Source organism: Dryas octopetala, chromosome 1 (assembly GCF_963921425.1).
Source record: "Dryas octopetala chromosome 1, drDryOcto1.1, whole genome shotgun sequence".
NCBI lineage: Eukaryota > Viridiplantae > Streptophyta > Magnoliopsida > Rosales > Rosaceae > Dryas > Dryas octopetala.
Window position 1 is genome coordinate 19953936 of NC_141366.1, and position 25959 is coordinate 19979894.

At 35.9% G+C, this 25959-nt stretch overlaps 2 protein-coding genes across 2 annotated transcripts; one reads left to right on the plus strand and one right to left on the minus strand.

Moving 5' to 3' along the window:
* Positions 1-214: 214 nt before the first annotated feature.
* Positions 215-8634, minus strand: EMB1211 (MORN (Membrane Occupation and Recognition Nexus) repeat-containing protein). Its single transcript, XM_086229405.1, has 11 exons — positions 7877-8634; positions 7557-7628; positions 6741-6830; positions 6456-6629; positions 5690-5780; positions 4330-4392; positions 4159-4225; positions 3535-3638; positions 3272-3398; positions 2081-2820; positions 215-973 (listed from the first exon to the last, which is right to left on the minus strand). Exons 1-11 carry the CDS (start codon positions 8539-8541, stop codon positions 536-538), a joined length of 2631 nt encoding a protein of 876 aa, XP_086085531.1. The 5' UTR covers positions 8542-8634; the 3' UTR covers positions 215-535.
* Positions 8635-11348: 2714 nt separating this feature from the next.
* On the plus strand, positions 11349-19382 carry LOC147298956 (DNA glycosylase/AP lyase ROS1-like). The gene is made up of 24 exons (XM_086229043.1): positions 11349-11631; positions 11734-12123; positions 12415-13284; positions 13432-13528; positions 13646-13767; positions 13888-13959; positions 14051-14470; positions 14557-14647; positions 14721-15189; positions 15353-15432; positions 15535-15619; positions 15704-15795; positions 15870-15938; positions 16034-16070; positions 16183-16265; positions 16504-16779; positions 16906-17052; positions 17233-17269; positions 17362-17419; positions 17533-17675; positions 17779-17844; positions 17959-18073; positions 18287-18325; positions 19258-19382. Exons 1-24 carry the CDS (start codon positions 11349-11351, stop codon positions 19380-19382), a joined length of 4266 nt encoding a protein of 1421 aa, XP_086085169.1.
* The last annotated feature ends 6577 nt before the right edge of the window (positions 19383-25959 follow it).

The window sequence follows — 25959 nt, forward strand, 5'->3', positions numbered from 1 at the left end:
ATGCAATTGAAGCAACACCTCAAACACTAGAATGTGGACGGTCTTGTCCGGTTGCAACTTTGATCATGTTGCTTGCATCAGGTTGCAAGTTGAATAATGCAGACAAGCCTTTAACCTATAAAAACCTTTTGCAATATACCAAAAACTGTCTGCCACTCATAATTTTGATAACCTCTAACATCATTGGGAGGGAAGGGGGCGGGGAAAGAGACATGCAGAGAACATTATGCATTCAGAAAATGCAAATTTAGAACCCTAACAAAAATAAGAGTTACATTTCCCGTCCTCCACATATCCTTATTAACCCAAAGGGCATTGAGATAAAACAAGACGTACTAATAACTAAAATAACAATAACAATGTCACTACACAGACCCTCTTGTCCTCTTCATGACACCTACAAGACTCAGTATCTTCATCTTCATTTCCCTTTTCATTTGGGGTTTGGAGGGAGAGTGCTGAGCATAAAAATTTGGCTAGAAAAAGAATGGAACTTACAAAATTGACCCTTGTTCAAAGTCATACAGTACAAGTATTATGTTAACAAGGGGAGCAAAACTGGCTCACCACGTATAGTTTCTTCATATGGTTCCAAATAATACACCGATGTGTGCAAAGACAAAATACTGTCTGATTCCCTTTCCGGTGCTGCATGCAGCCAACTATGGTTTCCTGATCTGATCCCTTTTGGGCTTATTCTGGTATTCACACAAGCTGGATGAGGTGAGCATATTTGAGATAAGGGCCGCAACCGACATAGCTTCCCATTTGAGAGGTTTTTGACTTGAAAGTTCAAGCGTCTCTGCCTTATGACTTTCAAATTTACTTTTGGGTCAACCACTAGAGGGAAACTGACTGAATCAACTGTTTTCAAGAGGCCACTAGAGGCTTCATCGCATGAGGAAATAGCTGCCTTTGGCTTACCTCTACTCTTTTTCCATGACAAAAATGATTGTTGCAGCTGGGATGGAACCTGCGAAGCCAAACAAGAAAGTAGACATAAGATCCTGGAACTAGTTCTGAATTGGCATGACTCACTCAAACTGAGTTTTCTTATTACGGCTTACTGGAACTATAGAATAAAATATTAAAAAGATAGGTTGATACAGAATTAGAGCCTTCATAACTTTTGAGTATAGGCATAACATTATATGTGTCAATCACTAGCATCTGCTTTCTAATACAGATTATCATCATGACTATCACAGTTGAAAACAAATAAAGGCAGTTGGCATCAATGGGTGTGCAATCAACCAATACCAAACAAGGGTAGGAAGAAGAAAATGACATTGCTGATGATCAAACCCAATAAACATTGTTAAATTCTGAATTATGTCATTTCAGCTGTAAATTGTAACTACTTGATGCATATAGCTAAGCTTCCATGTGTGAAAAATTATTTTAATAATGCACTACACATCATTAGAAGCTTGTACCCTCAGTTGTGGTAGTCAGATCACATAGATTCACGTGAAAACTGAACCTCTGCTCTAAGTGCATACTTTTATACAGAGACCAATCAAACTCATTGCACAAATTTGCATGTCAATTATTCCATCTAAATTCAGCTTGTTATGGTTAGGCATTGTGATTAATTTCAATCACTGAAGCAATCAAGTTCTGCAGTCTACACTGTTTCAATGCAAATAATAACAGCCCTTACATAACAAGCTATGAAAATCAAATCAAGCCTCTAAAACATTAGCAGGACATTAGCTTTTCACTAAAAGACACCCAATATTCATCTATATAATATACATATTATGAATATATGTATTGTGTATAGACCAGATGAATCACCATATAAGCCTATGTTTTTCAATGAAGAAAGTATAGAGCACTCTCAGTTAAGTTGCTTGGTGATGCAGGAAAGGGAAAGATTATGATTTTATCTAAAACCACGACAGAGTTAATGAAATTGATTGGCTAGAGTTGACATTTTCTGCAAAATAAGTCATTGAATAGCTAAGTCATAACATCACAAGCCATTTTCTTCAATAATGCTGACTTATCACAGTGATATAATGATATAAAAAATCTGAAAAAGCATTAATGTTGAAATCAAAAGTTTAGAACTCACTCCAGAGACAGGGCTACTTGAAGCAAATGCCAATGAAGATGATGAAAATGGAGACTGCCCAGGTTTGTTTCCCTTCTGGCCATTTTTAGTAGCATCCTGATCTGCACTTACAGACCCAAAACTTGATGGCGCAACATCATCCTCATCCTCATCTTCCTCTTCTTCTTCCTCTTCATCCTCATCCTCTTCAATTAAGGTTTTCTCATCTTGCTTAGCCAATGGGGAAGTGTCTTCTTCCTCCTTCAAACTCATTTCCACCTTCTCCTCCTCTTTCTCTCTCAATCTCAACTCCTCATCCATATCCTCAATGACCTCTTCCAGGCACAATTCAGCTTCTACTAGTTCTAGTTCTTTTTCAATCAGCTTCATCTTGACCTCACTAGCTTTCCTCTTCTCTTCAGTCCATTTCTCTAATTTATCAAAAACAGGCTTGCATGCATTTTCCACTGCCGATACAAGACGCATCCATATATTTTTTTTCTTCACACCGATGTTACGTCCATAGAACTCGTCAAAACCAAGGGGAAGGAACTGTGCCTTGTTTGGGTCCACCTCTTCCCCAGGTTTCAGAGGCGGCTGCCAAAACAAGCGAACCCCATATTTTTCATCATTGATGTAGTTGATTAACCGTCCAGTTCGTGTGTGTAGGATTAGGGGATCTTCAGTATATACAAGCTTTGATGGGTCTTCAGGATCAGGCTCTGGTTCCTTGTTAATAAGAACAAATTCTGGAGTCTCATCTGATCAAACAAATGTGACATACATTTAGTATGAAACTTAACTTTGTCCTTTTTGGTGGAAGAACAAACCATGCATTCTTTTTCTGGTTATTTCAACAAAAGCATAAGCTAACGTGATCACAAGAGAAGAAGCAAAAAACTAAACTGAATTGTGTCAAGAAGCCACTGGCCTATGTAGCCAGGTGATACCTCTCAAACTTTAAGCGGGGAAAATAAAGGGTTCATAATAGAGGGTTTTTTGTGTGTGTTGGGAAGAGCTATCCCACATTGTGCAGCTCATTTCAGATAATTTTTTTGGGAAAAACAGAAAAAAAAAAAAAAAAAAAAAAAAAAAAAAAAAAAAAAAAAGAGGTGAAACAAGAAATTAACGTGGGTTGGGTCTGGCAGAGCAAATTCTTGAAATAAATGCAAAAACCCTGGGGGGGGTGGTTATTGATGATTAAATTAATACCCTTTGACCACCAGTGTTCAAGCTCAGCAGGCATAGGTATCCTCAATGGAGCTTTATAGAAGGAGTTCAACCACATTTCCCTTTCCTCATCGACCTCATGCACATATGTTTTCCAATAATCAGGGACCTGCCAAAGAAGCATATGTACACAATTTCTTAAACCAGACCAAAACTTAATCCTGACTAATTAAGTATATTGATTTTATCTTCATTTTCTGATGTAAAACAATTTCACCAGTCATAAATAATTGATTATAACTTACTTCATAAAACTGGTTTATGAAGCCTGGTGCCATCCAAACATCTTCTTCTTCATAGAAATATGGATGTTGAGGATCTCCATATGGGCCCCTCTCTTCCCTAATCACTTTAAAGGCAAAGAAATTCCATTGTCATGAACAAATGAGAGATCATACAGTATACAAAAGCTGAATGGATCTTATGATATAAACCAGATCTGCATGAAGTGACAAATTTATAATAGTAATTCACAGTTCCTGCATGAATAAATGTCCAAAATCAACTAAATCTGCATTGGATGAGAGACAGATTATCACAAAAAGGATGGAGCATGGCCCCAAAGAAGGGCAAAACATATGCAAACCTATTCAGGGGTGTTGAAGAGCTATTGGTATCTCTTAATTAAAAATAATAATAAGTGCGTTCCATAGTGTTTCTGAACATCTATCTTTAAAGACAACTTTACACATCATGCAAATGCACCTGAATCGACGAACAAATATACTAATTAATATGCAGATCACATTCCTGACAACTATTTTAACTGTTTTTGTGCATCACTTTTCTAGACAAGCCAATAATTTTCAACCTAACATCTCCTTAGGCAGATAGTTATTACTAGCATTACTAGCATTCAAAAAACATACTTCCATCAGGCTTGTTGACAAACATCCGAGCCTTAGCAGCAGCCACTTCTGCAATACCCGCATGCAGCTGAAAATCCACCAACATATTAGGGATATCTTTGTACAGATGGCAAGTTTCTCCTGTTTATTTCTCATTCAAGTATAATACATCAAAGAATGAAGATATTTTACCGCTGATACATCCTCATCACACCCATTAGAATCCTCCAATAGCTCCCCAAAGTAGAACCTACCCTGCATGTGAAAAGAAGATAAAGTACTTAACTCAATAACCATACAATTGCAACAAGTTATTAGACACTGAGATGCAAACAAAGGCATATCTTTCACATGATTTGGTGTCAGCTCTTATTGGCATCCCCTATAGGCTACTTTAGTTTCTCTTCACTGGATTACTTTGCACTGTAATGCTGCAAGTTTAGTTTTATTCAAGCATCCTCTATCGTTAGAGGGTATATTCGGAATTTCCAGATTTGTTGGAAATGGGCTGCAACTGAAGTCTGGAACCCAGGGATCTAATTTCGTGTCAAGAGATGTTATTAGGTCCTTAAGTAAGTCCTTCAGTAGTTTAAAACTTGGTCTATTACTGCTTTCTAAATTGGAAGACAGAAGTCTACATCATATTAGGATTAGGAGTAGCATAAAAGATGAATAAAAATATCAATGGTCTGAATTTATGGAAATATTAATGAACATATCAATATCGGTAAAGGAAAATAGGAAACTATGAATTGTTTTCTTAAACAATATAAAAACTGTGCATGAAACTTTGAGATATGTTAAACTCATCAATGATGCCTCAATTACGTTAATACATGTCATAAAATAATGCAAGATTGAAAGGTCTATGACTTAGGATGAATAGATGGAGCACTGGTGACAACATTGACAAAAATCATACTTCAACACTATCCACAAGGAACCTTAGGTGCGATACCTACAATTTTAACCCTACATATGCTTTATAAGTTAGGTGCGATACCCATAAACTTATCTCTTATCTTCTTTGACTTACTTATTTGCACTGCTGTTATAGCACAAATAGCAATTAATTTTTAAAAATTTACAAACCCACCCCAATCCTCAAACAAGTCCAATCATCAAGCCCTAACCATCCCACCAAAAATAGCTTCTGCTATAAAGTTGTGTGGTTGTAAATCAAAACCAATCACATCAGTGCTGTTCCAGGTGGACGTGAAATTAAAAGTTGAGGTCATACTGATACATCAGTTTTGGTATAAAAGCTATTTTTCCAAATCAACTAGCCATGTCCTGAATCTCACCAACCCTCTTTTTATTGCATATTCATCTCTTGGTACACCATACTGTGGTCATTCTATCTACATGGTTTAATCCAATATCCGTTTGTCTTCATGTATTTTATAGTGGCAAACAGAAGAGAGGGTTCTCTATATGTACTAGATACAGGTAAGATTTCTCTAATCCCTTTGACCTCTTCGATATATTAAAGTTGACTCCCACATGTTCAATGAATTTATGAAAAGAAATGGCTTATATGTCATGCACCTACATAGATGGAACGTTCGTTGACTTCATATACACCACATCCATGCATTCTGGCATGCTTCCACTGACCAGCATAACGATATCGACCTTTCTCCCTGGCAAAGATAGACAGTCATTATAAAATCACAACACCAGTATCACCAAAAAGAATACATTTATGACTTTTACAGTAAATGCATGCAAAAGGTTTGATAAAATTGTCAATAAAAATTACGAATTACAAGCCCTTTGGCCCATTTCACCCGTTCTGGTTTCGTAAGCACGGATGAGATGCTAAAAACTCACTACTCTATACTGGCATTCTTAAATCACTAACCAACTGAAGTACACACTTAAGACCTAATAAAAAAAATTGAAAACAAAATTTCTTTTAAATTCATGACAATCAGACGTATCTCACACCCTATCCACACCTCCCCACTAAGGGGTGTCTGGGACTATTTGAACACCCACCTAGTCACTCGGCATGTGCAATACCTCTTGTTCTGAAATTTTTGGCATTTTCAGAATAAAATCCTAGGGGTGGCTACCAAAGGAGTAGGACTGATATCCTAACGCAAGACAACACTATTTAAGGAGTTCAAACCCATTAAGCAACTACCTCCCTTTGATTTTACTTGATAATTCATATAAATAGCCAAAGAAAGATAACATATTAGAATACTAACGACATCTTCCAATCTTAAGTAAATCAATTTATTTAATATTAATTAAAATTCATCGAATAATATCCAGATTAGAACCAACAGCAGCTCAAAAATATAACTTACGGTTTCCTCCCAAATTGTCTGATCCAGTCATCTCTTTCATAAAAGGGTACTTCATACTGCCCCCCTGCTAAACGAATGCTGTCTTCAATATCCATCTCCAGCCATTCCTTGTCTTCCGGGGTCATATAATCTCTTGATATTATGTGCCCTTCAGCACGCATTTGTGCTTCAAGCCTTAAAAGAGGGTACCAAGTAATTCAATTAGTTCTTATTACATGGAAAGAAATCTTGAGGTACTAACAGTCAAGATATGGAATGGTATATATATAGGGATCATAAACTTACTTGGAACCGGGAACAGGCTCTATATCAGGTATATCAACTTCAACAACCCCATGACCTTCCATGTTATTTTGAAGCCATTCACCTTCATACCTATGAACATGAAATGATTTTTTATTTTTAATTTTTCACATAAACCGGAGTAAAAGGGAATTGCAAGCTAACCAAATTAATCAATTAGTTTAGACAAAGAAAACAACCCTCCAATATATATAACAACCATGCTTGAGAAATCACACAAGACAAAGTCACAACACCCAATCTATTTATCAGTATTACTGTCATTTCTGGATATTCCATACAGCTAAGCAGATACATGAGAATTATTGACTGTTTTTTTGACGTCATAAGTTTTGGGAAAACTCAAATTCCCAATTTATAAAATATGAAATATTTTCTTGGTAAGACATTGAACTTGAAAATTGCTCCAACCCCACACAAAGGCACCAGGGATAGAGCTGACTATATGTCCTGCACAAAATCTTTGAAATAAGCTTTCTATGACTTCTAGAAATTTAGGATGCTTCTTTTTGGCTTGGTAAAATTTGAACCTAGGAACAACTACCCTTGACCACCAAAGCTGATAAGCCAGGAATATTAGGCTACTAAATAGTCAGTTCATTGAATTGTATATTTATAACTTATGTTGATTAATCCCATCACCCCCAAATAAAACAGATATATCGGTTCAGCCTGTTGTTTCTGATTTTCATCTTCTTTTCTGGCCATTATAGAGTCATCGTAAAGCACGAAAGTTCCAAGATAGGCATCAATAAATGAGACTATGGTCAAACTGCATTTTATCACAAATAGACAAACCTGACCAGTCCCTGTTCAGCTACATAGACTCCTTTCCCATGAGCCAAGTCATCCCACACAGTGCCCTCATACCTTAAAGAAAAAAAAAAAAAAAAAAAAAAAAAAGACCATAACTTAGGTAATAAGAAACATGATAAGTTAAAGCCAGGAAAAGTGCCAAAATAACAACAGTAAAAAAGAGTACAAATCAAATCTTGCTAGGGATTTAGAGAATGAGCATTGCACATTTCTCTCATGTTATGAGCTAATGGAAATAATTGAACATAAACTATATAGCAGTACAAAAATCCAAGGCAGTTAAGAAAGAAACAAAGACATACGAGCTGCCATCAGGAAAAATGTAGCTAACCCAAGTGAGAAACTCCTCAATCCTATCCAACTCTTCAATCACAGCTTTAGGATTGGAAATGTCATGATGGTCATCAGGTATGGCTGGGTAAGGCTTCCGGTACGGGACGTAAAATGGGGCAATAGGAGGGTCTCGGCCGGCCTTAATCTCCTCCCTGACAATGTCCCACTCCTCCTCATCAGCCCAAACCGGGTCCCAACCGGGTTTGGTCGTCTCCAATGGAGCATCCCCCCAAAGCTCCCTCAAGTCCTCCTCCCGCCAGTTTTCTGGGTCCTCCGGAAAATCGAAGAGGTCCTCGTAAAATACGTAGCTTTTGTCCTCCTCTTCCTGCCTCCTCCTCACTCTCTTGCCCTGCAGGACCTGCGAGAAGAGCTTCATGTTCACGTCGGGTGTGTTTTCGGATTCGGGTATTTCTTCCCCGGGTCGGATATAGTTGAGTGATTCATCCACTTCACCACCACCACCACCACCAACACCTTCTTCTCCTTCGTATTCAGAGGAATTGTCGGAGTCGTCGTCGGATTCTGAGTCTGAGGAGGAGGAGAGGTTTTCTCCATCTGGGTCTGAGTTTGGGTCGGGTTCTTGGTCTTTGAGTGGGGACTCGGTGGTGGGTTTTGGCGAGTCTTGCTCAGGCATTGTGCTGGGTTTCAGAGGAAGAAGAAGAAGATAAGGTAGTGTGAGTGTAAGTGTGAGCGATGGTCACTAAGCAAAATGGTAGAATAAGTAGTACCTGCAAAGAGGAACAGACAGAGTGGCCAAAAAAAAAAAAAAGAGGAACAGACAGAGAGGGTTTTGCTTTCTTTACAATAAAATTCATAAATAAAAACAAAATGAAAATAACAATTAAGCGCTAAGTGGCCCAATTTCTTTGAGGCCCAGATATAAGATCTTAGCCCATACATTTACATTTGTATTGGGCTGAGACCTGCTTTGCCAAAGCCCATTGGAGATCAAACAAACTGAATTCATATGGGTCTAACCGTCTAACCATTAGCATTTTTTTGCTTACTAGCCTTGCCTCTTGACACGTGTTCTTGCGCGGCCCTGAGCTACGAGCCTACGACCACTCTTCTCTTTTTCATGATCTTTGAGGGCCAAGAGGATTTTTCTATTGTACAATTAAGACTCTTTGTAGGCGGATGCTATTCGACCACCTTTTATTGTTGAGTTGACTATCATAATATATTTTAGATAAATTTTTTTTATTTTATATTTTCTTGCAAGAATTATGAAATTACCCAGACTTATTCGATAGCATACTACTGAAATATACTAAGGAATACGACAGCTTACGACTGATTAGAATGACAATGTTTGACAGAATATTGTCGAATGTCTTTTTCATTTCCATTCGAAGGTTACTTATTAAAAACTTCGTTAATGTTCAGCAGTTAAATGTCGAATAATCACAAATATTTCGACAGACAAGTGTCAAATAATCTGACGAATAAAATTAAATTTTTTTATTTAAAAGATAAAATTAGAATTTAAAAATAAAGTGGTCAATTCAGAGCGTGAGCCTTCTTTATATTAGAAAGATAATTAAATAGAGTGAGGTTCGCCTTGGATGGGCCATCAAAGACGACCACCTGATCCACCACACCAAATAGGGTCCAAATTTTTCTATTTTAATTATATGTATATGAAACAAATTTATCAAAATGACAAAAATTATTGTAGTTGTAGAAATACACTTTTAAAGAAACCCAATTTTTTTTTTTTTTTTTTTTTCTGTAGGAGGCCCATTTCTCTTTTGTAAGAATCCGAGAGCAATTTTAATAATTAAAAAACACTAAGAATTACACTTTATTTGTAATACTAATTTTTTTTTTTTAAAGCCGTTAATAATGAAGGGTGAGAATTTTTTTTTGGGCAATTGCAACTGTAACGATTACGGTTAATACAGTAAATTGCAACTGCAATTACAATTAATGTCAACTATTATAGTTAATTGTAACTACACACTAACACACACGTAGTAGGATTCTGTCTTTCAAGTTACAAAACCCAATCTTGTGTCTTGAAGGTTTAATTAATTTTTTTTTAGAAAATTAGGATTAAATACTAAATATCAGTAAGACATTAATTTTTTGTAGTTTAGGTACTAATTTAGAGCAAGACATTTTGGATTAGATTACAAATCTATACGAAATGTGAATTTTTTTAATACCAATCACTCGAGCAAAGTGCTGAGTGTTCGGTAGTTTTTCATTTATTTTTTTTTTTTTTAGTTTGGTTTATAACTATGACTATTTGACAATCAGTTGTGACGGTATGTAATTCATAAAAATTCAAAGTTTATAAGGGTTTAATGCTTGATATAGGCTTGAGGGATGAAGTCCTACAAACTAAAGACTAAACATTAAAATTTAAGCCTCACAAACACTAGAAAAACAAAAAATTAGTAAAACAGTTGTGACTATTGTATAGTTACAATTGAGTTTGTGAACTAAAAAAAAAAAGGTTTCTCCTGAGCAGTTGGTAGAATCCCGTTTTGTAAATTTGATACCTAAACTAAAATTTAATATTTAAAAGTTGAATGTTATAAAATTTTGATAGTTAAAATAAAAAAAATATTGAAATTTGATACTTAAAATTAACATACCTACTTTTTCATAAATTGTAAAACTACGAGGGTGTACACAAAAATCTCATCGTAGATTTTGCTTCAAGCCTCCAAAACTCAATACCAACCTTGAAGAGATTGATTACTGGTAGAGTTACAAATCTAGACAAGGAGAGACACCTCAAATTAATAGAGAGTCGAACAAGATAAATTGAGAAAATGAAGAGGATGCTTAGGGACTTGAGTTATTTTTAGTCATTACTATTGAAATAAAACGTATATTCCTTAACTTTTTTTTGACAAACTATTGATCCAGTGATACTTCTTTCTATTTTATCCTTTTTTATCTTTTGTTCGTAAGAGTTTCAAAATTTGAATAACGTTTGAATCCCTTTGTTATACACTTATACATCACTAAAATCCTCTAACAAATAAAGTCTCTCCTACATATTCTTTTGTTGGGCCCAGCCCATTGTAACTCAGCAGCTTGCTTGCCGTCTCGGCTCTTGGGTACTTCAGTAACTGTCACGTATTTTTTACGTGTTTGGTTCCATAAAGAATTCTACTTCCACTGTCATATTCATTCAAAAAAAACCAGATACTCTCAAGATTACACCAGAATTTTGATGGGTGTTCTTCTAAACTCTTTTTAAACCGTCTTCCTAATCAAAGATTACACTAGAATTTGCCGACCCTGAATGTTATCAGGTAAAATTTGGAACTTCAAAAGCTTCTGCTTCCTTTTCTTCAGGCTCAAGTAATCGACAGATTTTCTGTTTTATTCAGTGCCTTCTTGTAATTATGTTAATGGTTGAATATATGTTTGATCTTCTCTCTTTTTCTGTTTGATTGCTTTCTCTCAGTTGTTGGGTTTGCTATGTCGGAACTAAAGGTTTACAAGAGGAGAGAGCCTGTTTCCAAAGGCTATGCCATGGAAGCTGAAGAGGGGCAGAAGCAGAGTTTCTGGGCCCCGGAGACCCCTACAAAGCCTAGGTCAAGGAGGCCACTGAAACCATATGTTAGAAGACAATTCAAGAACAAACCGAGACATTGTTCATTGATCAGTGACTCACAAATTGAGGATTCTACTGGGTTTTCTATGTGTTCTGCTGCTACAAGTTTCTCAGAGGAAAACAAACGCTTACATAACCCAATTGCAGGTGTAATAGGAGACACAAATTTGGCTTCTAATGGGCTTTCTATTTGTTCTACTGCTACAAGTCTTTCAGAGGAAAACAAAGGCTTGAATGACTCAATTTCAGCATTGCCCACAAAGGAGAATGTACAGAATTGCAGTGGAAAAAGAGACACAAATTTGGGTTCTGTGGGCTTAGATTTAAATAAGAGTGTGTGGAAGTCAGAGGCATTTGCTGGTTCTTGTTTTATGGAAGGATTTGAAGCATATTTGGCAGCAGAACAGGTCACAATTAATGGGGAAGAGTTCTTGAACATGAAAATAGCAACTCCTCCAACCCCTCAGTCATTATCTCCCAATGAAACAAACAATAAGGGAACCTTTGAAAAGATGGACACATGTTTCATTCCAGTTGTGCAATCTCATGTTGGTGAAGAGACTCTGCAGGAGCCAGTTGAAGATATGTTGCCGGGTCTAAAGCAGCAGAGTGGTAATTCCATGTCACAATGTAAGTCATGTTAAGAGCTGAATGCTCTCACTTTTCTTGTGGCTTTTCATTTAACAGTTTGTTTTTATTGATTGTTCTGGAACTGGATTTATTTATTTACTTTTTTCAACCTGTATCCATTATTCAATTAGAGGAATAGGAATATAGGATGCTGTCCTGCTTTACTGATTTTGGCATAACTTGTGGGAATTAGAATGTATCCATTCAACCTGTATCATAGCTATTGCAATTTCAGATGGTATTACATTCTTAAATCCTTTCAATTCTTATTGATAATAATGATAGTGTATTTGACTGCAGATGATCAAAAAACTCAGGAACATTTTAGGTCAGAGAGTGTAGTCTATCATACAGAGAATGAGCATCGGAAATTCAAAGCTGCAAACTGTATTGTTGGCTCAGAATTGCCTACCACTTCAAGCGTACCACATACTAAGAATAATCTGAAAAGAAGACCAGATGGAGGTACAGATTTGAACAAAAGACCACAGAAGAGACTGAAGAAGAAAGTACATAGGCCGAAAATTGTTGGTATAGGCAAACCTAGAAGAGCTCTGGAACCTAAGACGCCAAAGAAAGCAGCACCAAAGCGTGCTCCTTCAAAACCAAAGACTTCAAAACCAAAAACACCAAAGCCTGCAACTTCCAAGAAAAATATACATAGGGCAAATCTAAACATTGAGATGGAAAAGCATTCAAACGATGAAAGCGCCATCCTATTAGTCACTCATCCGCAAGGACTTGGAACTGGTTGTCAAAAACTTGATTCAAAAGGCAGTGATCACATCCAGACTGATTTCCAACATAATGCATTGCAGGCTTACCAGGGAACATTCCATGCAAATCAATATCTCAATTGTAGCAGAAATATAGGACTGGATTTTCCAAAGATGTGCCGGAAACAAAGGACGAGGAGGAGGAAATGGGAGGTACACAGATGGTCAAGAATAGCAAGTGAGTTATATGAGAATGCAAGCCATGATACACTGAGACATACTAACAACAAAAACCAGGGAAGGCTTCCATACCAAACAACAAAAACCAGAGATCTAATTGATGAACTGCAATCACTAATTAAGACCAAGAAGAAGAGATCAAAGGGGTATGCACAGAGGCGTGACTTAGCAGGTATAACTGCAACTACAATTTGCAACCAGTCACCAAGAATCTATCTCAAAGAAACAGTTAGTGAGAATTTTCAGATGCCCGACCTTAATGGGGATGCTCTATTTGCAAATGAAAATGTAGGGAGCTTGACAGAGAAATGGACTAAGTTGAGACCTTCCCTTGTCAGTACAGAGCTTCAAACTGGTGAACTTCTCAGAAAAACTGTTGGTGTAAGGCAAAAAATTGAGAATTTTCAGAGGCTCGACCTTAATGAGGATGCTTTATTTGAAAATGAAAAAGGAGAGAGGTTGACTGAGAAATGGACTGAGATTAGGCCTTCCCTTGTCAGTATAGAGCTTCACAATGGTGAACTTATCAGAGAAACAGTTGTTCATGAAATGCAAAAAATTGAGAATTTCCAGAGGCCCGACCTTAATGAGAAATGGACTGAGATTGGACCTTCCCTTGTCAATACAAACCTTCACAATGGTCAAAGTGAAGGAAGTCCATTGGAGCATGAGGGTCCTTGCTTCACCAACTCAAGAGGTAATCATGTTTGGCATAAAGCTCTTCTTTTTTCCTTTATTTTTTTTTAAAGTAGCACATGCCACTTCAATTTTAATTCTTGATTACTTTAGTAACCTTACACTGAGAATTTATTTGCAGAATATAAAGAAGGGCAGGTAGAAGAAAGGTTGCCTGAGATCTTTAATAACAATAAAACTGACAAATCAATAGGTACTTTGGTAGTGATTATTTTTCATTTCAAGAAGCAGATGCATAAGTCACATTAAATCATTTTGTAAGCTCTATATTGCATTTGATGCAGATTCATGGGGAGACACTATCAGTTTGGCTGTACAAAAAAGTCCGCACATCAACCATAGCGGTAACCACCTAGAGCAAGACCAATATGCACATGTTCCCAGCAACGAACATGGCATACTAGTTTCCTATCAAGGACCAAAGCATCATCAGTCCAAAAAGAAAAAGAAAAAAGGACAACAGCATCAGGATGCACATGGTCCTCACGGAGGGATTGGCATACTAACCAAATACAAGGGTCGCAAAAAGCCTAAAGAACTTAGCCCAGAGCATGAAGAACTGGCTTTGTCATGGAGGCTTCAATTGAAAGACACAGTTAATGAGCGTCAAGGGAAAGAAGATGACGAGGAATGGTGGAAGAATGAAAGAGAAGTCTTTTGTGGACGGATAGGTTTACTTATATCTCGTATGCATATAATTCAAGGTACAACCTTACTAGCAATGTGATCCTAGCTAATACTTGCTATAAATGTTGCATAGAATTCTAACATAAAATTATAATCTGAGCAGGAAATAGACAGTTTTCACCATGGAAAGGTTCTGTGGTGGACTCAATTGTTGGAGTTTTCTTAACACAAAATGTGTCTGATCATCTTTCAAGGTAACTTAAAATTTGATCAACTAGATTTTGGAGGGTCATAATGAGACTATTAACTTAATATTCTTTTCTATAGCTCTGCCTTCATGTCACTTGCTGCCAAATTCCCCCTTCAAGCCAATCAAAATTCAAGTAACATTATTTCCATTGTGCCAATATCTGATGAGGAGTCAAGTTCTGACAAACCAAATGACCTTGAAGGAGGGTGTAGTATAGTGTTGTATAATCCAAAAGTTGAGCAGAAAATATCAACAAAAGTTGATTCAGTAGGCATGTGTAATCTGCCACCAAAAATTTGCATGCAGCCACCTAATGATGCCAACAACTTGAACCAGAAAAATCAAAGTGGGAAGAATAAGAAGGCTATAATGAAGGCTAAAACTGACTGGGATTGTTTGAGGAGGATCTATTCTAGGAAGGGTGAAAGAAATAGAAATCACATGGATTCAGTAGACTGGGAGGCAGTTAGACAAGCAAAAGAAGAAGTGATTGCTGATACTATCAAAGGACGTGGCCAACATAATATCATTGCAGGACGACTCAAGGTAAGAACAAGTTTATTCCTATTACAATATTTTGGTTCAAAAAATTGTATAATATTTTCCTATGCATGGAATTAGCACTTTTAAAAGTTAAAAACTTTTACTCGCTGTTTCAGAATTTGATTGACAAATTTCAAAATTTAACTACTTTTTTTCTCTGTTGCAGAAGTTTCTTAACCAAGTGCATGAAGACCATAAACAAATAGACCTCGAGTGGTTGAGAAATACCCCACCTGAGACAGTAACGTAAGCATACATTTACAATACAAATACTTAAATGTTTCTCTTATTTAATTCTAGTTATACCAATTTTTCAAAGTTTGATCATTCAATCACCAATACTTGTAGGAAATACCTAAGAGAGATTGAGGGTATTGGCTTGAAAAGCATAGAGTGTGTGCGACTTTTGGCACTACAACATGTAGCTTTCCCGGTATGACTTAAACGAGCATTTTGGTCCCTTACAACTGCAAGCTATGTTTTAATAAATTTTAAAAAATTTCTTATTTTCTATTAGGTGGATGTAAATGTAGGTCGAATAGCCATTCGTCTAGGTTGGGTTCCTATTCAACCATTACCTGAAGATCTCCAAATACATCTATTACAACTGTAAGTATAAAATTTACTAACAAGACATATCACTCACTTGTATTTCCAACTAACTATATAATATTTATGTGTAGGATGCCTGTGTTGGATAACATTCAGAAGTATCTTTGGCCACGACTACAGACCTTGGATCCGTTAACATTGTAATTCCCAAATTTCCCTTAAGATTATTTGCATTTTATGAAATCCCCCTGTATTAAATTAAACTTGTACTCATTTTAGTATATTATGTAAACAGGTATGAGCTACATTATCAAATGATAACCTTTGGAAAGGTACGTATATCTCTTTGAAATATATATATTTGAAGCAGCAAGGTGACCTTTTTTCAATTTGTGAGAAGAAAACTCTAAATTAAAAAATTCTAAATTATGGCAATTTATGCAGGTTTATTGCACCAAGAAATCTCCAAATTGCAATTCTTGTCCAATGAAAGGAGAGTGCAGACACTATGCCAGTGCATTTGCAAGGTTTTCTTCAAATTCTTAAAACATTGAAATTTGGCAACACATGATTTAGGATGTCAATTCACTAAACATTTGAAAATGTAAATTTGGATGTTGCATGTGTTCATAGATTATTGAAACTAAAAAAATAAAGATAGTAATTAACAATATAATCAAATGTTTTATTATGAAATATTATTAGTTTCTTGCTTATGTCCATTGGAAACCTTTTCAGAGACACTAATGTACACGTTTGATGCAGTGCAAGGCTTGCCTTACCAGGGCCAACAAAGAAGCCAAGTTCAACAAAGAAAGGTGAGGGTAGTTCAGATGCTATTGTGGCTTTTGAGGCACTCAGTCGAATATCACAATCCTTTCATGAGGCCAAACCATCAGAATATCAAACGAAGACATGTGAGCCTATCATTGAAGAACCATCATCGCCACAACCCGAATTTACAGAATTACCAGACATTGAAGATCTCTTTCTTGATGATCCTAATACTATTCCAACCTTTCAACTCAATGGTGAAAAGTTGTTGGCCACTTTAGAATTACCATCATCGCCTAAACCCGAATCTACAGAATTACCATCTACAGAATTACCAGACATTGAAGATCTTTGTCTTAATGATCATAAGGATATTTCAACCATTCAACCCAGCAGTGAAAAGTTCTTGGAAACTTTAGAGCCATATATGAATGTGTTTCGAGCCAATGGTCTGTTGGATGTATTATTTTCTTCAGGAGATAGTTCCATACCTGTTCCCAAACTGAAGCATGTTGGCCGTTTAAGGACAAAGCACCTAGTGTAAGTTGGCCTTCCATTAATTTAAAGAAAATTTCATGTATCAGTAAAATGTATTAACTTAAGAATGCATCACTTTATTAACATAGTATTACAGTGCAATATATACATATTTATGTGTGTGTATTAAAGGTAGTTTGGTTTCCAATAAAACTTGACCTGAATTGGTGTGCATTGATGCAGCTATGTACTTCCAGATGATCATCCCCTATTGGCAGCGGTAAGTCAGCTATTCTTTTACTGTGCAAGAACTTGTATCTGCATGGTTGTATATGAACTTGGTTTCTGAAAATATGAATGTCACAGTCACAGCTAGACAGAAGAGACGCTGATGATCCATGTCAATACCTTCTTGCTATATGGACATCAGGTACCACATGACTTCCAGAAAACATATTGTACAATTGTAAAGTGTTCAGAAGTGGTAGATATCATGTTTGGATATGTCTTTTAATCAATTATTTGTGGAAATGTGAACATCAGACGAAACTGCAAATTCTTCTCTACCACCAAAGCAAAAATGCAATTCCCAGGCATCCAGAGAACTGTGTAATTATGAGAACACATGCTTTTCGTGTAATAATCGTCCAGAAGAAGCTTCCGATAAAATTCGCGGAACAATTTTGGTGAGTAACAGCCAGGATCCACAAGCACTTACACTACTACAGTTGCAATAAATAGTGTAGACAATTATGCATAAGGACTTAATATATAATGATGCATGAACAGATACCCTGTCGAACAGCAATGAAGGGGAGCTTTCCACTCAACGGGACATACTTTCAAGTTAATGAGGTTAGTTTACTCAAAATTTCTTCAGTAATTTATATTATGTTTTCCAGAACATAAAATCGGTGTTTTAGATCAAGCTACTGAGTAGAACAACACATGTATATCATCCCCTTGCAGGTATTTGCTGATCATGAATCCAGTAGACACCCAATTAACGTTCCTAGAGAATGGTTATGGAGACTAAAAAGGCGAGTTGCATACTTTGGATCCTCAACAACTTCAATTCTTAAAGGTAAATAAACCTTACACAAGATGAGTTGCACCTATTATATACATAGAGTGATTTTCTCATGTAAGACAGTTTGACATGTTATATTGCTAGGCTGTTAATTAAGAGCGTTGACAAATGCCAAACTCTATGAGATTATCACTCTCTCTCTCTCTTTCCATATATATATATATGCATAGATTCAAACAAATGACTCAAAAATGTCTTCAAATGCAGGCTTATCAACCTTGGAAATTATGGAATGCTTTTGGAGAGGTTTGTAATTTCCATCCTGCTACTACTTAATAGAGGTTGTTGTAATTCTGAACTAATGGCTTCATAGTTAATAGGACAATTAAAAAATAATCACAAACGCCCAGGTACGTACATATAAAGGACTAGGTTATCGATCAATCACTTTCCTAGTAGTTTCAAATATAATTTATGAAAGAACATATATCCAACCCTTTTTAATTCATAAACAAGCTAAGGTCAAGACATAAATTAGTTAAATTAAAAGAGCAAAACTCATTCTTAACAAACTTTTAAACCAAAAACCATAACGATCTTTTAATTCTTAACAAACCTCAAAAATACGTATATTCGATCTAATAGTTTTATTGCCAATTTAGTACTTGGAAAAAAACAAAACCCCCTTTCTACTGCTGCAAAAACATCATCTTTAATGTTTTCCAACATGAGTGGTATGAGGAGAAATCCATCATATGTTATAGAGGTAGTGATGACAACCAAGATAGCTTACATCATGTTATTAAGTTAAGTTCTACACATCAAGGTTGGAAAAAAAAAAAGTCTGAAAACAAAAAATGAAAGAAATGAATAAAAAGATTGCTGGATGCAAACTTTGAAATAAATAATAAAAACATACAATAACGTACGACAATAACAGTCTCATAAAAGAGTAAAATTGTTCATGTTGGATGAGACACTCAACCATACAAAGCCTATATTGATTCTCCACGCACCTTGTAAGTGTGGTACAAAAAACAAGTGATACTAGCTAGCTCATAAGTGAAATATAGTAGGAACTATTTAAGGCTATTATCCAAATTACTTATATGTACTTTACGAAACACTCATTATATCAAGAAAGAGAAGAAAAAACATGAGCAAGCTAGCATGTACGTACCACATGAAATTTAAGTTATTTAACAATCACACTAAATTATTGAATTCTTTACTTTCAGGTTTTATTTGTGTGAGAGCATTTGACCGGAGAACGCGTAACCCTAAACGTCTTCAAAAGAGATTCCACATTCCAACAGGCATGGCTGGAAAGAAAGGAAAACATAAAGAAGATGATGATGAGTAAAAGATGGTGATGCAAATACCAGTTGAGAAAGTATTCTTAAAAATATCGCATTGTGTATGGACACCTTACAAGTCTCTAGCATAACATGAGAGGCAAAAATTGGATGCACAAAGTGGATTTCCATTACAATGGAAACTTATTTTTGTACTTAATGATCCAATTTTGTGAATCATCTATGACATAGACGTGGTATATATAGTTTTCACTAACAGAGAAGAGCCATTTAATTAAGTTTGCTGCTTCATCCTTACTTTTGCACTTGTCGGACCACAGATTATGTTCTGTCTTGAACCTTTTACAACATAGTTCTACCATCACTTGTTTTGCCCAATTTGCGATTGTAAATTTGGAAAAATTTTAAAGTGCAAATTTGCATGTCATATAGTCATTTTTAACCTTTGGATTTGATGAATTCACTTTTCCATACGATATAGGATTAAAATTTGTGAATCATTGAATCTGTTTGTATGACATACGAATCCACGCTATAAGTGAACTCATAAATTTGTTGGCTTTGAAAGAAATCAACCATGACCAAACTGTGGTCTGTTCTAAAATAAAGAATGCTAGTTTTGAATATTGATAGAAAGCATTGGTAGAGTGGAAGATGCAAAACAAAACCCAGATAGTGGCCGGGTAGATGAGATTTAATTTGTAGATTTACAAAACAAAACATACGGCCTTTACTAAAGTGAATCAAACCATGTGACATACCAATTCAACCCATATTTATAAATTAAGCTTTTACTAAACATCCAATTCATTCTGGTTATAGTAAAATTTTAAGAGACTAGCAGATACCAATTTTTATAGAAGCATTAGACAAGCAAATGTCATGGATCAAACTCCTTTTCCACGTGTCATTGACAATTTAGCGATTGCTAATAACTTTTCCATGGTTCATTACTTTTCTCTATTTTCTAGATCCCAACATATATAGTTTACTAAAAGACAATGAGATCATTCACTTAATATTATTTTATACATGAACAAGAAACAATAAATGATATCAATGAAACACTTCGCAATAGCCAATATTTATGATAAACCATAACATATACAATTCAGAAACATTCAAACAGATCAGATTGTACTATCTTCAATTAATGACAAGCAAAATAAGTAACTAAATGAAACTGCAATTACTTGCAAGAAATGTTAGACTATAATCACAGACATCAAAGAAATACATCTGCAGCCTAGAATAGATTAATCATGAAAAGTATGAACTCCTACCTGATGCCATCGAGCAGCCTTGAGCAAACCTAGAGCAAGCCTTCTCCTCTCAACAGAATTCCTTAGCAGCTCAATATGGGACTGAGTTCCTTTTGGCAAAAACGATACTGTGAGAGCAGGGACTTACTCCTATATATATGTGATGATCTGATTGGTGTCCTCCCATAAAGGAACTACTCAATCCTAAACCAACACAGCTGCAGTATAGGAAATCCTTATTTATGTCCATATAGGATTCTAACACCCTACCTTCCAGGCCCTTAGTCCTTGTTATGATTGAATCATAAATCATTAAGGACAACCGGATTAACCTAATATAGCCCTTTATCTTGAACTGCAAGTTTAGTTTCCTAGTTGTATCCAGATTTATCAATCATTAGTCCATTAGGATTTCTTACATTCTCCCACTTGGACTAATGATCAATGAACAACTAGAACACCAATATAACAGAACAAGCACATCCTTAGTGATCACATATAAGCTATACCAGATTATAACCTGTAACATGATCTGAGAAATTGCCGAATTACATGGGACCATAGAAAAGTCTTGCAGTGCAGAAAAGGCAAGCATCCCATGACCACCAATGCAAATCAAACAACTATATCAGTCATCTGAATGAACATTTAAACAATGTGCAGACTTTAAAATGATTCAAAAAACCAGAAGCACATCAGTCCACTTTACTGATTCTAAATAGAATCTTCTTTAAATAAAACTTATTCCTTATCTGTAATTTCAATAAATTTGAATATCAACCAAATAACATGAACTGTATATAGCAAATAACAATACTGACAAAATGATATTTCAACTGAAAAAGCATTAAACACCATATCTGCAAAAGTCAGTAACTGAAAACAGTTCATAACTAAACTTGAAATCAAAATAAAATTTTTTGAAACCAAAACATAAACTCCCACTAGTCTACAGCATCAAAGGATTCTAAAACACCAATTCTAGTAACATGCTCCTTGAAAACTCCTATAGGCATAGCCTTGGTGAATGAATCAGCTAGCATGTTATGAGTGTCTATGTTCTCCACATGAATCTCTCCATCTCTAACCTTGTCTCTTAGCCAAAAAAACTTAGGATCTATATGTCTAGACTTGGTAGACCTTCTGTTATTTTTGGCAAAAAACACAGCAGCCTCATTGTCACAATAGAGAGTCATTGGTTTAGTTGCAGAGTCCATAATTTGAGTTGCCTGGACAAAATTCCTCAACCAAACTGCTTGTGTCCCAGCCTCATAAAGTGCCACGAACTCTGCCTGCATAGTTGAAGTAGTAGTCAAGGTTTGCTTCCCACTCCTCCACGAAATTGCACCTCCAGCTAGCATAAAGAGATATCCTGAAGTCGATTTTCCATCCTCTTTACTCCTTGCAAAATCAGAATCTGAATATCCTATTATCTCAAGTGCCTCAGTTCTCTTGTACACAAGCATGTAATCTTTAGTCTTCTGCAGGTATCTCAATACTTTCTTGCCAGCTATCCAATGTACTAATCCTGGATTGGTTTGGTACCTGCCCAAAATTCCCACAGCATACCCCAAGTCTGGTCTGGTGCACACCATTGTATACATCAAACTGCCAACTAAGGATGCATATGGCTTGTCAATCATCTGCTCCTTTTCTAAATTGGTTTTCGGGCACTGACCCTTATGAAAACTATCTCCCTTCTGCATTGGTGCTTCCCCTGGTTTGCAATTCTCCATAGAAAATCTCTTAAGCACCCTGTCAATGTAATTTCTTTGTGACAAGCCTAATATACCTTTTGTTCTATCCCTTCGAATTTCAATGCCAAGTACAAAACCAGCTTCTCCTAAATCTTTCATTTCAAACTCTTTGGACAGAAAACATTTTGTTTCAATAAGCAAGTTCACATCACTGCTGGCCAATAGGATGTCATCCACATATAAAACCAGAAAAATAAATCTACTCCCACTCACCTTAAGATAGATGCACTCATCAAGTTTGTTTTCTATAAAACCAAAAGATGTGACAACAGCATCAAATTTAAGATACCACTGTCTAGAGGCCTGTTTCAGTCCATAAATAGACTTTTTGAGTTTGCATACTTGGTTTTCACAGATGGTTTTGATAGGAAAAGGACCACAGATGTCAGTGTGGATAATTTCTAAAGTATGTGCACTGCGGGTTGATCCCATTTTCCTAGTGTTTGTTGTTTTTCCCTTAATGCAATCCACACAGAATTCAAAATCAGTAAAGTCAAGGGTTGGTAACAGTTTTTCTTTAATGAGTTTCTGCAATCTTTCTTTTGAAATGTGGCCTAACCTTTTATGCCACAACATAGCAGACTTAGGATTAAAACTGGTTCTTTTAGTTCCTACATTATTTTCAACCAAGAAGGCTTCATTTAAGTAAGAACATTGTAACTGCCAATAATCATCCATAAGCAAAGCACAACCAATGTAAACAGAATTCTCATAAAGAGAAAATTTATTAATATCAATACTTGAAGTCAAGCCACACTTAATTAATTTCGAAAGGGAAACTAAATTCCTTCTTATAGAAGGCACTACTAAGACATTGTCTAATTCCAAAACATAGCCTAAATCCAACCTAAGCCTAATGGTTCCTATTGCATGGACTTCTACTGCTGCTCCATTGCCAACGCAGAGCCTTGCTTCCTCTCTACTTGGAATCCTCTTTCTTTCCAGCCCCTGCAAAGAATTGGCAATGTGCACAGGTGAGGCAGTGTCAATCCACCAAGAAAAATTAGGTATATTAACTAAATTGGTTTCTAACATTGTAAAGACAGCTATACCTTTCTTGGCTTTCCATTTCTTATACTTATGGCAGTCCCTTTTCATGTGGCCCTCAGTGTCACAGAAGTAACACTTGAAAACAGTGGTTTTGTTGATCTTAAGGTTTTGAGGTGTAGGTTTGTGGGAGGAAAAACCTTTGGCAGCATGATTAGAGGGCTGATCCTTCTTTGGTCCAGATTTTGCACTTTTATTGAAATTCCTTTTTACCATCAGATTGACAGTGTGTTCACCTTCCTTTTTCAGTCTTTCTTCCTCTAGAACACAGTAGCCAATCAATTCATTCACAGTCCACTTATCCCTTTGAGTGTTGTAAGTATGTTGCATCTGACCATACTTAGGAGGTAAGGCATTCAGTGCAGTCCACACCAAATAGCCATCAGAAATAGGCATGTCCAAATTTGTCAGTCTAGCAGCCACATCAACCATCTTCATAATGAATTCCCTGACACTCCCAACACCATCAAATTTCATGTTTGTGAACATATGTAACAGGTTCCCAGTTTCTGCCTTTTCAGATTCCATAAACTTCTCAGTAATGGATTGCATGAAATCTTTAGCAATCTCGGATTCTGGTATTCCCCCTCTAATGGTCTCACTCATAGTTCTCTTCATAATCAGTAAAGACAGCCTGTTGGATTTCTGCCACTTCTCATACTTGATTATCTGATCATGTGTACTATTCTCAGCAATCAATGGACAATCTTCTCTTAATGCTAGATCCATCTCAGTCAGTCCTAGATAGATATCTAGATCTTGTTTCCACTTCTTAAAATTAGTTCCAGTGAGTGGTTCAACATTAGCTAGATTAAAAGCAGATGCTGTAGAAGAGTGAAAACAAGCAAGTTTAATGTATTGAAAACCAAAAACAAGTAAACATCCCATATTGTTCTTCAGTTCTGTCATTGAGTCTCACCTTTGGGCAGAGAACACAAAGAATAAAGTAAAACCATATTACCAGTTTTAACAAGCATGTCTTGCATCATAAAATTTTCTACACCTTTGGGCAGTAGCAAAAGACTTTATAAAGAGAATACATGTTTGTCAAGGCTGTGATATGCTAATTCTATCCGAGACTAAGCAAGAGTTTAAACCTCCTTTGGGAGAACCTCTTACTTATTCTAGAATGAATCACAATTTGATCCTTTTCTTTAGTCCAGAAAACTTTAATAAGATTATTACTTTGGTAATACAGGTTATCAAAATTTTCTAGACTCATCCTGTGATCTGGTTCAGACTTAAGATATGATCCTTTGATGACAGTATTGAGAAACTAGTATATGTAATTCAATAGGTAGCGTAAGTTAACAGAGGAATGAATTACATCTTATCACACATATATACAGCATAGCAAACATATAAGCATTAGAGTAATGTAAGTTGTAATAATCATGTCAATGCAGTAATTTACATTCCGTTCAGTAATTTACATTCCGTAATGAAACAGTTGACATCTCATATAGCAATTACTATAGAGCTCGAATGTCAATTGGAAGTCAAATGCCAATTGGAAATCAAACTCCAGTTCATATAAGCATTAGAGTAATGTAAATAAATTCCCAGAATCGAATTTTATTTCTCACAGTTTGCAAGCATAGATATACATATAGTTATGGCAGCAGTATACAAATGATTCTAAATATATACTGGCATACAGATTAATCAATACTTAATCAAAGATTTCAATTGATTTATAACTCATACACAGTACATGCAAATATATTACAGAGTAAGTATTTCATCGCAGCAGCCAAGTAATTCCTCATGTATTTGCATATTGGATTAATCACAAACTAACAAGATGATTTCTAGACGTGTGTGAAAAGCTCTGATACCACATGTTAGACTATAATCACAGACATCAAAGAAATACATCTGCAGCCTAGAATAGATTAATCATGAAAAGTATGAACTCCTACCTGATGCCATCGAGCAGCCTTGAGCAAACCTAGAGCAAGCCTTCTCCTCTCAACAGAATTCCTTAGCAGCTCAATATGGGACTGAGTTCCTTTTGGCAAAAACGATACTGTGAGAGCAGGGACTTACTCCTATATATATGTGATGATCTGATTGGTGTCCTCCCATAAAGGAACTACTCAATCCTAAACCAACACAGCTGCAGTATAGGAAATCCTTATTTATGTCCATATAGGATTCTAACACCCTACCTTCCAGGCCCTTAGTCCTTGTTATGATTGAATCATAAATCATTAAGGACAACCGGATTAACCTAATATAGCCCTTTATCTTGAACTGCAAGTTTAGTTTCCTAGTTGTATCCAGATTTATCAATCATTAGTCCATTAGGATTTCTTACAAGAAAAATATGGCAAAACACAAAACATGTAACATTGTTATGTAAAATAACAACAAGAAGTGACTGGGTAGGCTGAGTTCATTTCATATTTTTGTTGTTCCGTCGGTTTTTTTAAGGACGAAAGAAAGGGCAAGAGATCCAACAAAATTCAAAAACAAAGATAAGATTTGAAGTTTAGATGCATATTGTACCTGATGAAGCATTTTGGCGATTGCAAGTTTTTGATAGGGGGAGAAGG